Genomic DNA, 14,359 nt, shown 5'->3' with positions numbered 1-14,359 from the left:
CTTTAAAAATAAAATTATTTTTTATTTTTTGAACAGCCCTTATACATAAATATTATGAAAAACATTTATATTTCACAAATTATTAATTTCTATAATATTATTTTTTTTAATTTATAGATAATTAATATAATTATGTATTAAATTAATTTAATTTACTTATTATTCATTCCTTTTATATTTATCTTAAAACTTTTCTACAATGAAAATATGAAAATTAAATATAAATATGAAGAAATGTAATTATTTGTAATTATATTCATTATTATTAGTTAATTTATTATTATTATCATAATAATAATTACTATTATTTAAAGAATATTCAATAAAAACATTATAATAGAAGAATATAATTATTTTTTGCAATAATTTATATTATTTACCTCTGTATGACAATTTTTATTGGTTATATTTCCCTCTTTTTTTAAATCCAAAATTTTTTCTTTATAATAATATTTTCGAGAAGATAATCAATTTTTATATATTTTTTCAGTATCAATATTTTTTTTATATTTATATAATTTCAATTTGTCAAGAAGCGGTTATATTACCCTCTTTTTTTGAAATCAAGAATTTTTTTTAATAATATTGCAAAGAGGATTAGCGTATAGAGGATATTTTGTATATTTTTTGGCATTAATATTTTTTATATTATATTTCAAATTGTCAAAATTATTCTTAATTATAAATGTATAATAATTTGACAGTTTTTTTTTTTTTTTTAATAATAGTAATGAAGTTGCCTTACAATTTAAAAAAAATGAAAAAAATTCGATAGTTTTATAAAGCAGTTAGAGAAACATAATTAATTTGACATTAAAAAATAAAAATATTATTCACAATAAAATGGAAAATAATGATAATAATGATAAAAGTATGTATAATAATAATAATAATAATAATAATAATATTAATAAAATAATAATAATAATAAATATAATAATATTAAATATGGCAATAAATTTACAGAAAGAAAATTGGAACACTCCAAAGAATTGGAAAATAAAAAATTTAAAAATGGTAAAATTTTTTATTATTCAATAATTATAATTAAATTAAAAAAATAATAATATTATTATTACTTTTTTTGTAAATAGAAAAAATATATAATTATAAATTTCTTTCAGAAAAGGAAATTAATCAAAATAAAAAAGAGGATTATATTGGTAAGTTATTTAAAATAATTCGTTGTGTCTAGGAATGATTTAGAAAAAAATTCCCTGACTTTTCCCTGACTCCTCCCTGACATTTTTTGATTTTTCCCTAACTTTTTAATAACCTTATTTCTACTTTCTTTAGACAAAAATATGGTTACTGTCATATTTAACAATAAATTAATTTCTAATGGCAGTAACAAATGGTAATAAAAACCATTCATATTTTTTTAGATTAAAAAATTTTTAAATTTACAAAAAATTTTAATTTTTGTATAAATTTACAGAAATTGCACTGACTTTGAATGAAATTTTCTGAAGTTCCCTGACATTTCCCTGACTTCCCTGTAAACAATTTACACTTTAAAAATAAAAAAATTCATAAATATTTCATAAAACATTTTCATTTAATGTTTATCATATTAATTATTATTATTCTTATTATTATTATTTAATAACTCCTTTTCTGGAATTGATAAATTTAACAGAATCTGATGAGGAGGTATTGGAAGCGTTATTGAAATGGGAGGAAAAAAATAAAATCAATTCGTAAATATAAAAAATAATATTAATAATACAAAATTTTTTGGAATGGCAGCAGAAGTATGATGAGAAAAAATAAAGCCGATTCATAATCATAAAATAAAAAATAATTGTTAATCATAAAATAAATAAAATATAATTTTTAATGATAAAATAAAAAATAATTATTAAAAGTAAAAAAAATAAATTTATTAAAATTATTATTTTTTATAAATTAAAAAATTGTAGTTACAAGTAAAAAATTAAATTTCCAATTATTCTAAAATTTCCAGTGGCATTTTAAAAATTTTTTTTAATTAAAAAATATTTTAAATTGTAATGTAAAATTGAAATAAAAAAAATAAAATAAAAATAAATTAAAACATGTAAATAATTTCAGACAATATGTTAATTTTAATAAAAGAATGTAAACTAAAGAATTATTCTGATAATTCTAAAAAAATTAATTAAAGTTTTTTATTTGAAATTTAATTTTTAAAAAGTTCTAATTGGTTATGCAATGTGAACTATATATATATATCATAAAAAAACAATCAATTTGTTAACTGTCACTTATCGAATTTGTCAGTGCTTGCAGTTAAGAATAAATAAAATATATATATTATAAAAGTTAAAAAATATCATCAGTTATTTATAATAAAAACATTTATTAGTAAGTAAGTAGTATTAAAACTTAAAATTTAATTATAAAACTTATAATTTATAAAACTAAAAAAATTAAATATTTTGTAAATTATTATATGTTTTGTAAAACTAAAGTTGAGAGATTTTTATAAGATTTTATTTTATTTTTAAGATTTCTTTTTGTAAATTCTTATATGGTTTTTTTAAAAATAAATTTAAGAGATTTTTATGAGATTTTATTATATTTTTATATTTATTTTTTATTTTATTTATATTTTATTTTTCAGATTTTTATTTTTTTGTAAATTGTTATGTTTTTGTAAAACTAAAGTTGAGAGATTTTTATAAGATTTTATTTTATTTTTAAGATTTCTTTTTGTAAATTCTTATATGGTTTTTTTAAAAATAAATTTAAGAGATTTTTATGAGATTTTATTATATTTTTATATTTATTTTTTATTTTATTTATATTTTATTTTTCAGATTTTTATTTTTTTGTAAATTGTTATGTTTTTGTAAAACTAAAGTTGAGAGATTTTTATAAGATTTTATTTTATTTTTAAGATTTTTATTTTTTTTTTTGCAAATTGTTATGTTCATTAAAACTAAAGTTAAGATTTTTATTATTTATTATTATATTATATCTCAATAAACTTAACCTTTTATAGTGTTTGAATTTTTCAAAAGTTTCTTTGAAAAAAATAAGTTAGAAAATGATAAAGAAAGAAAAGATAAAGAAAGAGAAAATGATAAAACCGTTGAATCCGATAATCTTTTAAAAGAACAAATTGAAATTAAAAAAAAAAGAGAATGAAGTACTTAATGCTGAAGAAAAACAAAATCCAGGAAAAAATGCTGAAAGAAATTCGAAAAGAAGGTTAAAGGAAAAGGAACAAAGAAGGTTATTTTATATATATCTCAATAATTTTTTATATTTTATATTACACCTATTTCAAAATTATTTTCAAAAGTAAAAAAATAAGATTTATTAAAATATAAAAATTGTTACAATTAAATTTAACAAAATTTTCAATTAACTGGATATTTTATTTAATCTTCTGTAATTATTTACAGGGATTTAACAATTGCATTTGTAATAAATTTGTCAATTTTTCAAAGAAATAATTTTTTCATCATTTTCAAATTAATTATTCCAAACTCAAATGAATACTCAAATGTTTATATTATTATATTATTTATGTATGTTTATTTCAATGTTAATGCTTTCTCCACGAGGAAGCAAATTTTTTTGCTGATCGTAAAGAGAAGGAAAAATGTTCATGTAATGAACATCTGAATTTACAACTTGTTTAATTAATTGAGATATATATAGGGGAGACTGACCTACAATGGAACACTTTTTTTCAAAGACATATGAATATGTCAATTTTACAAATTTTAAAAAATTTTTTGGTATTACCAGAAAAAATAAGTTTCATAAAATAAAGATAATATATTAATTAAATTTTTATTTCACAATTAATTTGTTAATTTCAGAAAGAGAAAGGAGTACTATTATGGAGAAAGAAATTTCACAGGAAAACACAATAAACAATATACCGTATCAAAACCATACACCCAATTATCATCTTACAGAAGACCAGAACAATATTCAAGACCAGAACAATTCTCAAGACCAGAACAATTCTCAAGACCAGAACAATTCTCAAGACCAGTACCATACACAAGACCAACACCATACAGACGACCCACAAAATACAACAGATTCTCATCAAATACCCAAATACCGAAGACACCACATTCACCTTCACAGGCAAACTATCCATCTCCACAGGCTCAATATCCACCTCCACAGGCTCAATATCCACCTCCACAGGCACAATATCCACCACCACAAGCACACTATCCACCTCCGCAGGCACAATACACACCTCCACAGGCACACTGCACACCACCACAGGCACAATACCCACCTCCACAGGTATACTACCCACCACCACAGGCACAATACCCACCACCACAGCCACAATACCCACCACCACAGGCACAATACCCACCACCACAGGCACAATATCCACCAACACAAACGTATTATCCACCACCTCAATCAGAATACCAAGCACAATTCCCAAAATTTAAGAAAAATTATTATTAGTTGTTATTTTTTGTAATTGCTAAAAAATTTATTTAAAAAGGAGTACAATTATTTTATATATAAACTAGAATTTTTTTTTCACATTTTAGCTAAAATGTGAATTTTTGATTTTTTAACTTTCATTAATTTATTAAATTTACCTCAAATGTATACTTTATATATATCGATGGATTCGTTTTGACGTAAGGAATACAATTATTTCATATATAAACTTCAATTTAAAAAATCACAAAATTTTTTGGCCAAAATGTGAATTTTTTATTTTTTAACTTTCATTAATTCTTTAAATTTACCTCAAATGTATACTTTATATATATCGATCGATTCGTTTTGACGTAAGGAATACAATTATTTCGTATATAAACTTCAATTTAAAAAATCACAAAATTTTTTGGCCAAAATGTGAATTTTTTATTTTTTAACTTTCATTAATTCTTTAAATTTACTTCAAATGTATACTTTATATATATATCGATCGATTCGTCTTGACGTAAGGAATACGATTTTATTAAATATAACCTTAAATTTTTCTATTTAAAAATTTTTTCGATTAAAAAAAAATTTTTGGAAAAAAGACGATAAAATTTTTTTTTTTGGGTATTTTTAAAAATCCTTCGGTCAGATTTGAGATATTAATATGATAAATGAGCCTACCAAATTTTATCTAAATCCATTAAAACCTGTTAAAGTTATCTTCTAAACAAAAAAGGGATCCACACACACACACATACACACACACATACATCCTTTCGGACAATTGATCAGGATCTCATATAACATGTTTCTATAAAGAAAAAAATTTGTTTCCGCCACTTTGAAAAGTTTTATAAACGAAAGGACTACAAAGCTTCCTCCACGAGGAAGCAAAATTAACCATTTTCGCCAGAACTAGTGATGCACAACGATACGAGATTTTCAATTATCTCGGTATAAAAAAATCGTTTTCGAAATATATAAAATAAATAAATATCGTTCATTCAATTGTTTTTTGACATATCGCGTCGTGTCAAAATTCCGAGCGATTACAAACGATAATCTCGGTTTTGCATGGTTGATTAATTATTAATTGTAAATAATTTAATGTACACATTCTACTATGACGGAAGAAAATACGGATAGTAGTAATACTAAAAAAAAGATCTGCCTCGAGGTAAATAATTATTATTTCTATTTCAAAATGCTTAAAGATACTATTTTATGTTTTTAAATAACCTTGAAAATAAAAAAAATAATGATAATAATAATATTAAAATTATGTAATTGATAACTATATTTAACCTATTATTCAGTGAAGAATTTCATTTGGAGCCTGGTCAGATTAATTTTTCGTCGAGTGCAAAAAAGAAGAAAGAAGTAATGATGGAAGTATTTGAATTCGGACATACAGAAGAAAATGATAAATTCGCGAAGTGTAAATTATGTTTAGAAAAAGATAAAACAATCAAAATAATTAAAATGAAAGATGGAAACACGGCCGGGACAAACAGGCACCTTAAACTATACCATAAGGAATATTTCACCAAGGCTTTTCCAGATAAATCGCCAGCTACGTCAGAAGTAATAATTAAACTTTATAAATGAATTAAAATAGTATTATTATAACTAAATAAAATTAATAAACTTTAATAGTCACATTTTTGAATAGTTGAATAGTTTTGAATAGTCACATTTTTGAATGTCAAATGATATAGAAATAAGAATTTGATAAATTAAACTAAAATATATTAAATGATGCGAACGTAAATTTTAATCAATAAATAATGATAAATGTTTTACTATTTTAAAATTATAAAAAACATTTAACTTTTCATATTGTTTAGACGTTTAACCAAAGAAAACTAGAAGACATGACTGTTGAATTGATTTCAAGAAAATATTTGCCTATAAATTTTTTCAACGATGAAATAACACAACAATATTTTAGCTATTTGAATAAAAATGCCGTATTGCCTAAACGTAATCAGCTGCGAATCATGATTGATCAAAAATTTACGGACTTACAAATAAAAGTGAAAGAAATTTTACAAAAATCTCTTCTAAAATATCTTTTACTGTAGATGGATGAACTTCCATAGCACAAAAATCATTCAATGGAATAACAGGTTAAATACTACATTAATTATTATATTATATTATCCCAGTAAAAAAAAAGAATTAGGAGTAAGCAAAAAGAATTGTTAATAACTTAAGCTGAATGCGGTTTGGCGAAAAAACCGAATTGGAACGTTACGGTGAATTATTTTTTTCTTACCGTGAATTCTTTTCTCTTAAACATTTGAATTGACGTTTGTTTATTCGAGTTTGCATTATAAATGAATAAGAATAAATGTTTTGAAGTCTAAAAAGCCGATTTGGAATAAGAAATATTTAATTTTTTAAAAAGAAATAAAAGTGAAATGTGATAGATTTACCGACAATTTTACCATGTGAGTACTACTCATATGGTAAATTTATCATATGAACACTACTCACTTGATAAAATCGTCGGTGAATCTGTCACACTTCGCTTTCATTTATTTTTTTTAAATTATATATTTCTTATTCCCAATTCTTTTTTTTTACTGATATATTATTTTAATTATAAATGTTAAATATAAACATAATGTATATAATTTCAACTGAATCGAAAGATCATGCATTAATTAAATATTTTTATAGTTATTTAATATAAATAAAAATTTAGCCTTGAAACTTTAAGATCGGTCCTAATTCCTTTTATAACTTATTTTTTAAACATAATTTATAATAAAAATAAAAAATATAAAAGAAAATATAAAGTTCACATTATCTAATACAGTTCTTAATTATAATGTTTTTATTTAAGCTTCATTTAATATTTAATCTAAATTTCATTAAAAGTGGTTTAATTAATTAATTTTAGATTAATTTGTAAATTGTATATAAAAGATAAATAAAGTAAATAAATTGTAAGTAAAATAAATAATTTAATTATAGGACACTACATAGATGACAAATGGAATCTACAGTCCATAACGTTAGATTTGATTCCATCATACGGAACTCATACTGGAAAAAGTACCGCAAATTCGTTTCATAAATTTCTAAAGGAGTATGGTTTAGAAAATAAAGTACACAGGGGATTACTTTGGATAACGCCTCTTCTAACTAAACCTTTATTTCTGAATTAAAATCACTCTTAAATCTGGATATTTCTTCCGAAGATTTGCATTTTAAATACTTCGCACATATTTTGAATTTAGCGGTCCAAGATTTATTAAAGGAGTTAAATTTACAAGTAGATACTGACTTTGAAATTGAAAGCGAGGTAGAAGAAGAATTGGACGATTACAAAAATGATCATGGTGACGATCACGATAATGATGATGATCACGAAAATGATAACGATCACGACAATCATTTTAATAATGACGATCACTACAAAAACAATGATCAGGAAAGTGAAAAAGATATTGACATACCAAATGATGTTTCACCAGTAGCAAAATTAAAAACATTATTTATAAAATTGAAGTATTCAGAAAAATTACAACAAAAATTAAAGTGTTGTTGTGTTACTGTAGGAATTAAAATGCTAACACCTACAATTGATGTAAAAACTCGTTGGCACTCGACACACGATATGATCGATAAAACTTTAAAGCTTAAAGAAGCGTTGATTTTATTGTGCGAAACTGATCCGCTGTTTTACAATTTAGAAATATTAGAATCTGATTGGGATCTTCTTGAGTCTGTCGTAAAATATTTACGATATTTTAAGAGTTTATCAAACTTATTATGTGGTGAAAAATAAGCCACTCTTCCTATTGTTGTCGTTGGCTTCAACATGTTGGTTGATAAAATTGTAAATGAACTCGCAAATCTTAAGACTAAATCAAATAAAAATGTAACTGATCTAAGGATTCAAGGTGGTCTTCAGTCAGCTTGTGAAAAATTGATGAAACATTACCAGAAAACCAATTGGATTTATTGTGCAGTCTTACTACTCGATCCTAGACACAAAGAGGAACAATTTAATTAAACAAATGGGGAAAAGAAATGGCCAAAAAGTCTATCAAAAAGTTTGAAGACATTTATAAGAATAAATATTATCAAAAGGAAGTAGAGACAACAAGTGAATTTCAACCTAATAATGAGATAAATGATAATATCGATGATGACTTTCATCCCTTAGCTCTTTTCTCATCTGAAATTCCAAGCAAACGATTAAGAAATAGCAGCTCATCTACCCAAAAACAAGAAAAATGGCGAGAAGAATTTGATGTTTACTTGAATATGAATCGTGCAGATAAAAGTACTGACATTTTAGAATGGTGGCAAAATCACGAAGAACAGTATCCAAATTTATCTAAAATGGCCCGAGATTTTTTAAGCATACAGGCAACTTCGGTACCCGTAGAGCGACTTTTCTCTAGATGTTCCCTAACAATCCGCAAACATCGAAATAAACTTGGAAGCAATACATCCCGTCAGCTAATTTGTTTAAATAGCTGGACAGCCCGAAAAGAGTTTTCTTCTTTTAGCTCATTGCAATAAAATACAATTTTTATTGTAGGCTTTCTCAACTATGTTTTAAATATGTTCATTAATGATTGTTCATTTTGTTTCAATATAATTATTATACTCTTTTCTTTTGATTTGTAATTTATTAAGAAAATAAAATTTAAAAAAATGTAATTTAAGTTAGGAATACTGTTATTGGATTTTTTAAAACAAAGTATCCTTATAAAATATTTTGTTTTATTTAATTTATTAATTATTAGAAAAAATCTTTAATTTTAATGGAATAAAAATTTGATTCTTATCTGCAATCTTTTAAAAATATAAATTTCACATTTTCTAATGCTTCTATTTTATTTCATTTAAAAAATAACTAAGAAAACATAAGTTTAATGTTGACAATTCATTTTAGAAAACACGACTTTAAATAATCATTTTTCATATTACACTAAAAAAATAATTCAATACAATATAGACTACAATCGATATTTTATTAATTAAATTGATGTTCATTATTATTAATATTAATTTTTGACATTAAAATTTTGGTTTTAAATGATCAAAAAATTAGTCATATTTTTTATTAGCCCAACAAACTATTATGCCTTTAAATAATTAAATAAAATTTAAAGGAATTTATTATCTTTATATTTGGTTAACAAAACGGCAATTATTTTTAAATATTTCTTTTATAATAGACATATTAATAAACTACTGATTGTCTTACATCCTTTTTTCTGTGTACAAATAAAAAAGATCCGAGAATCTCGGAACTCTCGCTTGCATAGCGATAGTTTCGGTCGAAAAACAATCGATTTATTATCGTATCGATTTTTGACATAAATAAAAACAAAAATCAGTCGTTTTCTATATCGTGTCGATCGAATGCATCACTAGCCAGAACTAAACGACACGATTTCATAAAATTCCGCACAATTTTACTCAATTTCACACTAAGAATAAGGGCAGAAAATATTTTAATACAACAACAACTAATTACTGCAGGAAATGTTTCACGAAAAAAGATGATATTTTCGATATCTAAGCTGTAAGAGCGCGGACGATGAGCAAAGTATTTTGCTCACCGTTAAGCGGTAGCCAAAACATTTTGCTCATCGTCCGCGCGCACAATGAGGGAGTCGGCCATTTTGAATAGCTGCAAGTAGCTGTCAAACGAGGTTATGCCTGCACTTATAAAGAAAAATATGGTTCGATACTCGTTGCCTCACGAGCGTATGCCCATTACTCGTGTAATGAGCAAAACGCTCGTTTGGCCCCTTGTATCGAAATATACTATTTTTACTTACACATTTTGTACATGTATCTACATGTTTAATAATATATCATTTAATTATGTGTGAAATGTGTACACTAAAAAAATTTGATTATTTTTTTAAAAAATGTTTAAAATTAAATTAAACTAAATTAATCTCATGATTTTAAAAGACATTTTTTGACATAGACCCTACCGAAAGAGTGGTACTGGAATGGTACTGAATTGGACTTGGCTTGAGTTCCACTTCAGTACCACTACCTGATAACCCATAAGAAGACATTTTTAAAGTACTTTAACAATAGTTTTAAAGGTATGTTAGAACAGCAAAGCGTCTCTCACGATATCCGTGTAAAACAGCAAAAAAAAAACAATAGTTTGTAGAAAATTTCAGTTAAGTTTGGAAATTATATTGCAATCCCTCCTTAAACAATAGACTCCAAGGTCCTTTGTTGAAGGATTACAATTTTAACCCGAGTTTTATTGCTTAAAAATTTTGTAATTTTCATAACTCAACTTTAAAAAATATATATTGAGATTCGTTAATATTTCCAGATTATGAATATCTAAAATTTGTCATAAAATAATTACATTTAAAAAAGTTATAATTTATCTCGTATACCTTAAGTTTGATAAAAAAATGGACATCATTTTTGAATTTAGCTGCCAAAGGAAATATCATATGCATAATAATGTATGAAAATAATATAAATCCATGAAAAACAAATATAATATTGAAATAAATATAAAGTTTTAGTTTAAACATATTGAAAAAGCTAGTCGCTTTTCACTTTTATGAGGGTTTTAACGGTAACTCGACCCTTTTCGTAGGTAAATTTCCCAGTTCCATTTCAGTACCAAAATGCACCAAATTAGTACTGAGTTGGTACTGAGCCCTCAGTTCCAATTTCCCAGTACCAATCCAGTACCACTCTTTCGGTAGGGGAGTAATTTTAAGTATTTATTGTAATTAATATTACCAAAATGTAAAATTATTGTTAAAATTATTGTGCTGGTACAATTATTTATTTATAATTTATTGATTAATAATTATTCAATAATTATTTGTTAATTAATAATTATTAAATATTAATTTATTAATTAAAAATTATTGTTAATTATGTAATAATTATTTATCGATTATTTATTAATTAATTACTAATTATTTATTAATAAATATCTATAAAAACATTAATAAAAGTATATTTATATTATAAAGAATTCAAAAGTTCGCGCGTGAAATTAACCGGCTGTCGGTAAAAACAGGCATAGTCGCTCAGCTAAAGTGGGCGAATATGAGGAAAACGAAAAATAGGTACACCTACAAGAGTAATGGCACGGTTTATACTTGTGTGTGTGGCCGTATGGAGGGAGGCGCACGGGCGGCATGGTGGGAGTGGAATTGGTGTGCAGTCTGGCATCACTGAAACAAACATTCGGAAATGAAACGCCAAATGCTATCTGAGAAAAATTGTTTATAAATGTACCTTTGTCCAAATTGTCTGTCTCTGACCAATATTACAAGCGGCTTTTGTGGTTACACATTTTTAATTTTCACATTTATAATGATAGTAATAATCGGAGCTATATGTTTACTTTTCTTGAAGGGTTTTTTAAAAAAGCAGGGAATACTACCTGTTTTTTTTTATTATATGTAGTGGAAAACGAATTTAAACTGGGTTATTATGATAAAATTTATTTATTTTCGGACTCCTGCCCTGGGCAAAATAAAAATTATTTGCTTTTTTCTTTCCTCTCTTTACTGTCAGCACATCTTCAGGTAGAAATTGTACACGTATATCCTGTGTGCGGTCACTCATACTGCCAATGTGATCGAAATTTTGGAGTATATGGCAGTAAAAAAAGGAAAATTGAAATCATTGAAACGGAGGAAGAATATATTGAATTGATAAAAAATTGAGAAAATTGAGAAAACCTTCAAAAAACACACCTGCCAAAATTTTTTTTATTGCATTTATAGACAGAAAACACAAATAGTAGGCGGTGTCAGGGAAAACTGATAAAATTAACCCCCCTCTATCTCCCCAAAAATTTCAAAAAAGTCAAAAATTTTTTGGGGATATTTTACTATCACGTAGGACAATAATTTCCCCAAGTTTCACTATTTTTCGAGAAATCAATTTTTTAACTCAGGACATTACGCGTAAAACGCCTCATATGCACACGGAGAAAAATGGAAAAACGAATAAAGTAACTTTTACTACTTTAAAAGTAAAACCGTAACTGTCCGTAGTTTCTGCGCATTTCTGGCAATTTTTACTCCAGAAATAGTAAAATTTACTATTCCGTGAATAATTTTTACTATTTTAAGAGTAAATTTTACTATTTTTGGAGTAAACTTTACTGTTTCTGTAGTAAAAATTGCCAGAAATGCGCAGAAACTACGGACAGTTTCGGTTTTACTTTTAAAGTAGTAAAAGTTACTTTATTCGTTTTTCCATTTTTCTCCGTGCAGGATAAAGTAAAGGACTTTAATTTAATTTAAATTTTTTTTTTATAATAATAATAATTATTATTAACTTCAAATATAAAATTTTAATTAATTAATTAAAATTAATAAAAGTTTATTGCAAAAACAGTAAACAATAAATAAGTACCGAAAAAATGGGAAGAAAATGCGTCTGTAATGCTTGACGTGAATGGAACGAGAGCGTTGCATTGCAAACGGTGTAGAGCCGCTGCGCGTAATTTTTTCAACAATGCATATTTCCGTTAATTTTTAAGCAATCGGTCTGAAACTTTCGTAGAAAACTTCTTTGGTTTCTAATGAACAACTTTCTCACTGGAAGTTTGTTAAACCCAAAAGTTCCCCTCAGACTTTTTGTCGTCGAAGCAAAGAAAACGTCATTACCGACATTTCCCAATTTACAATTAAAAATTAATTAACAATAAGTGAATTTAAACCTTTTTATTGTTTTATCGTCTGCATTATACCTCAACACATTTACATACCAAATTTCATTGAAATCCATTAGTATTTGTCCACGTTTCAACGAGATTTTTTTAAACAGTAATTAAATTGAGAGGCGAAAAATTTTCAGTTTTTTGTTTTTATTATTAACAATATTAAGTTTAGAAAAAAACTTTAAAGATAAAAAAGTTGCGCATTTTTATTGTACATTGGATTATGTATTTTAAAAATTTTAATTTTTTTACTTTCTGGTCCGTTGACTGGCATAAAAACCGTCCGGTCGAGCGCTAAACGAGTTATAGAATTAGGAGGTTTTATTTATATAAGATTTATTTTAGGTTATATAGGTTTATTTTATATATATATATATATATGTATATATGAGTAAAACTTCCTGAAATGGATCACCCAAATTAAAGATGAACTGTATTTGCTTGGTAATATAGAAAATTAGAACATTATTATGAGTTGAAAAACTGCCCAAAGGATTTTTCAAAAAAAAAAAATTTCTCAAAGTTATAAACAATTAAATTTTTTTGTAGTCTTTTGTTAAAAATAAATATCTTAGAACTAAGTGAACGGATCTTTATGAAAATTGGTTTACTTACACAGAAAATGATACACTTTTAGTTGAAAATTTAAAAATTAAAAAATTTTGATTTTTAATAATTGTTATTGCAAAATTAATTGTTTTTTTTTAAATAAACCATGTTCTCGTTGTCGTAGAAAGTTGATCCAAAGTTTATTGGAAAGGGAATTTCATAAGGATTCGAAAACCGTTTTAAAATTTCGTGGATCACAATTAGCAAAAAAATTATCGCTTTTTTTGTGCGGCGCTCCGTGTCTCTAGCGCTAGCACGCAGAATGTACTTTGCTCAAAAAGTATGGAAACTTGCAAATATCTCGAAAAGTACAAATTTTTATAAAAAATGTTCGAGACAAAAGTTTGTTCATAACAAAAAGATCTACATTTGTGAACCCAAAAAATTGGTTGTTTTTGTTAAATAAAATCCTCTAATTTTCAGAATCAAATTCGTAATCCCTATGAAATTATGTGTTTTAACGTGTGAAGAATATGACCAAAATATTGGGCTGAGAAATCTTACTGTACATTGTGCTTTAGACCTAATTTGAAAATTAGCTTAAAATTTCTAATATGTTACCCCAAAAACCCCATAAGCCGCGATTTTTTTAAATTCACTTATTTGAAGAAAAATGTTCGGCCTAATTTCTAGGATTGG

At 25.0% G+C, this 14,359-nt stretch overlaps 1 protein-coding gene and 1 long non-coding RNA gene across 2 annotated transcripts; both read left to right on the top strand.

The window, feature by feature from the left end:
* The first annotated feature begins 966 nt into the window (after positions 1 to 966).
* Positions 967 to 1,780, top strand: LOC127285736 (uncharacterized). The gene is made up of 3 exons (XR_007843626.1): positions 967 to 1,017; positions 1,125 to 1,163; positions 1,640 to 1,780. It is a non-coding gene; the product is annotated as an uncharacterized LOC127285736 (long non-coding RNA).
* A 1,348-nt stretch (positions 1,781 to 3,128) lies between these two features.
* LOC127285699 (WASH complex subunit 3-like) lies at positions 3,129 to 8,206 on the top strand. Its single transcript, XM_051311835.1, has 5 exons — positions 3,129 to 3,133; positions 3,816 to 4,367; positions 5,724 to 5,845; positions 7,656 to 7,853; positions 7,977 to 8,206. The coding sequence occupies exons 1-5, from the start codon at positions 3,129 to 3,131 to the stop codon at positions 8,204 to 8,206; spliced, it is 1,107 nt and encodes a 368-aa protein (XP_051167792.1).
* Positions 8,207 to 14,359: the final 6,153 nt, after the last annotated feature.

Source organism: Leptopilina boulardi, unplaced genomic scaffold, assembly GCF_019393585.1.
Source record: "Leptopilina boulardi isolate dan_hultmark-lab unplaced genomic scaffold, ZJU_Lbou_2.1 LbouV2_341, whole genome shotgun sequence".
NCBI classification, from domain to species: domain Eukaryota; kingdom Metazoa; phylum Arthropoda; class Insecta; order Hymenoptera; family Figitidae; genus Leptopilina; species Leptopilina boulardi.
This window is presented reverse-complemented; position numbering and strand designations above follow the sequence as displayed.

Bases quoted from the DNA above. Each gene is read 5' to 3' on its own strand.
- LOC127285699 (XM_051311835.1), top strand. The intron at 5,846-7,655 runs GTAAATTATGTT...TTTTGAATTTAG, and splicing joins AAATGATAAATTCGCGAAGT to CGGTCCAAGATTTATTAAAG. The intron at 7,854-7,976 runs GTGAAAAAGATA...GTGTTACTGTAG, and splicing joins CAAAAACAATGATCAGGAAA to GAATTAAAATGCTAACACCT.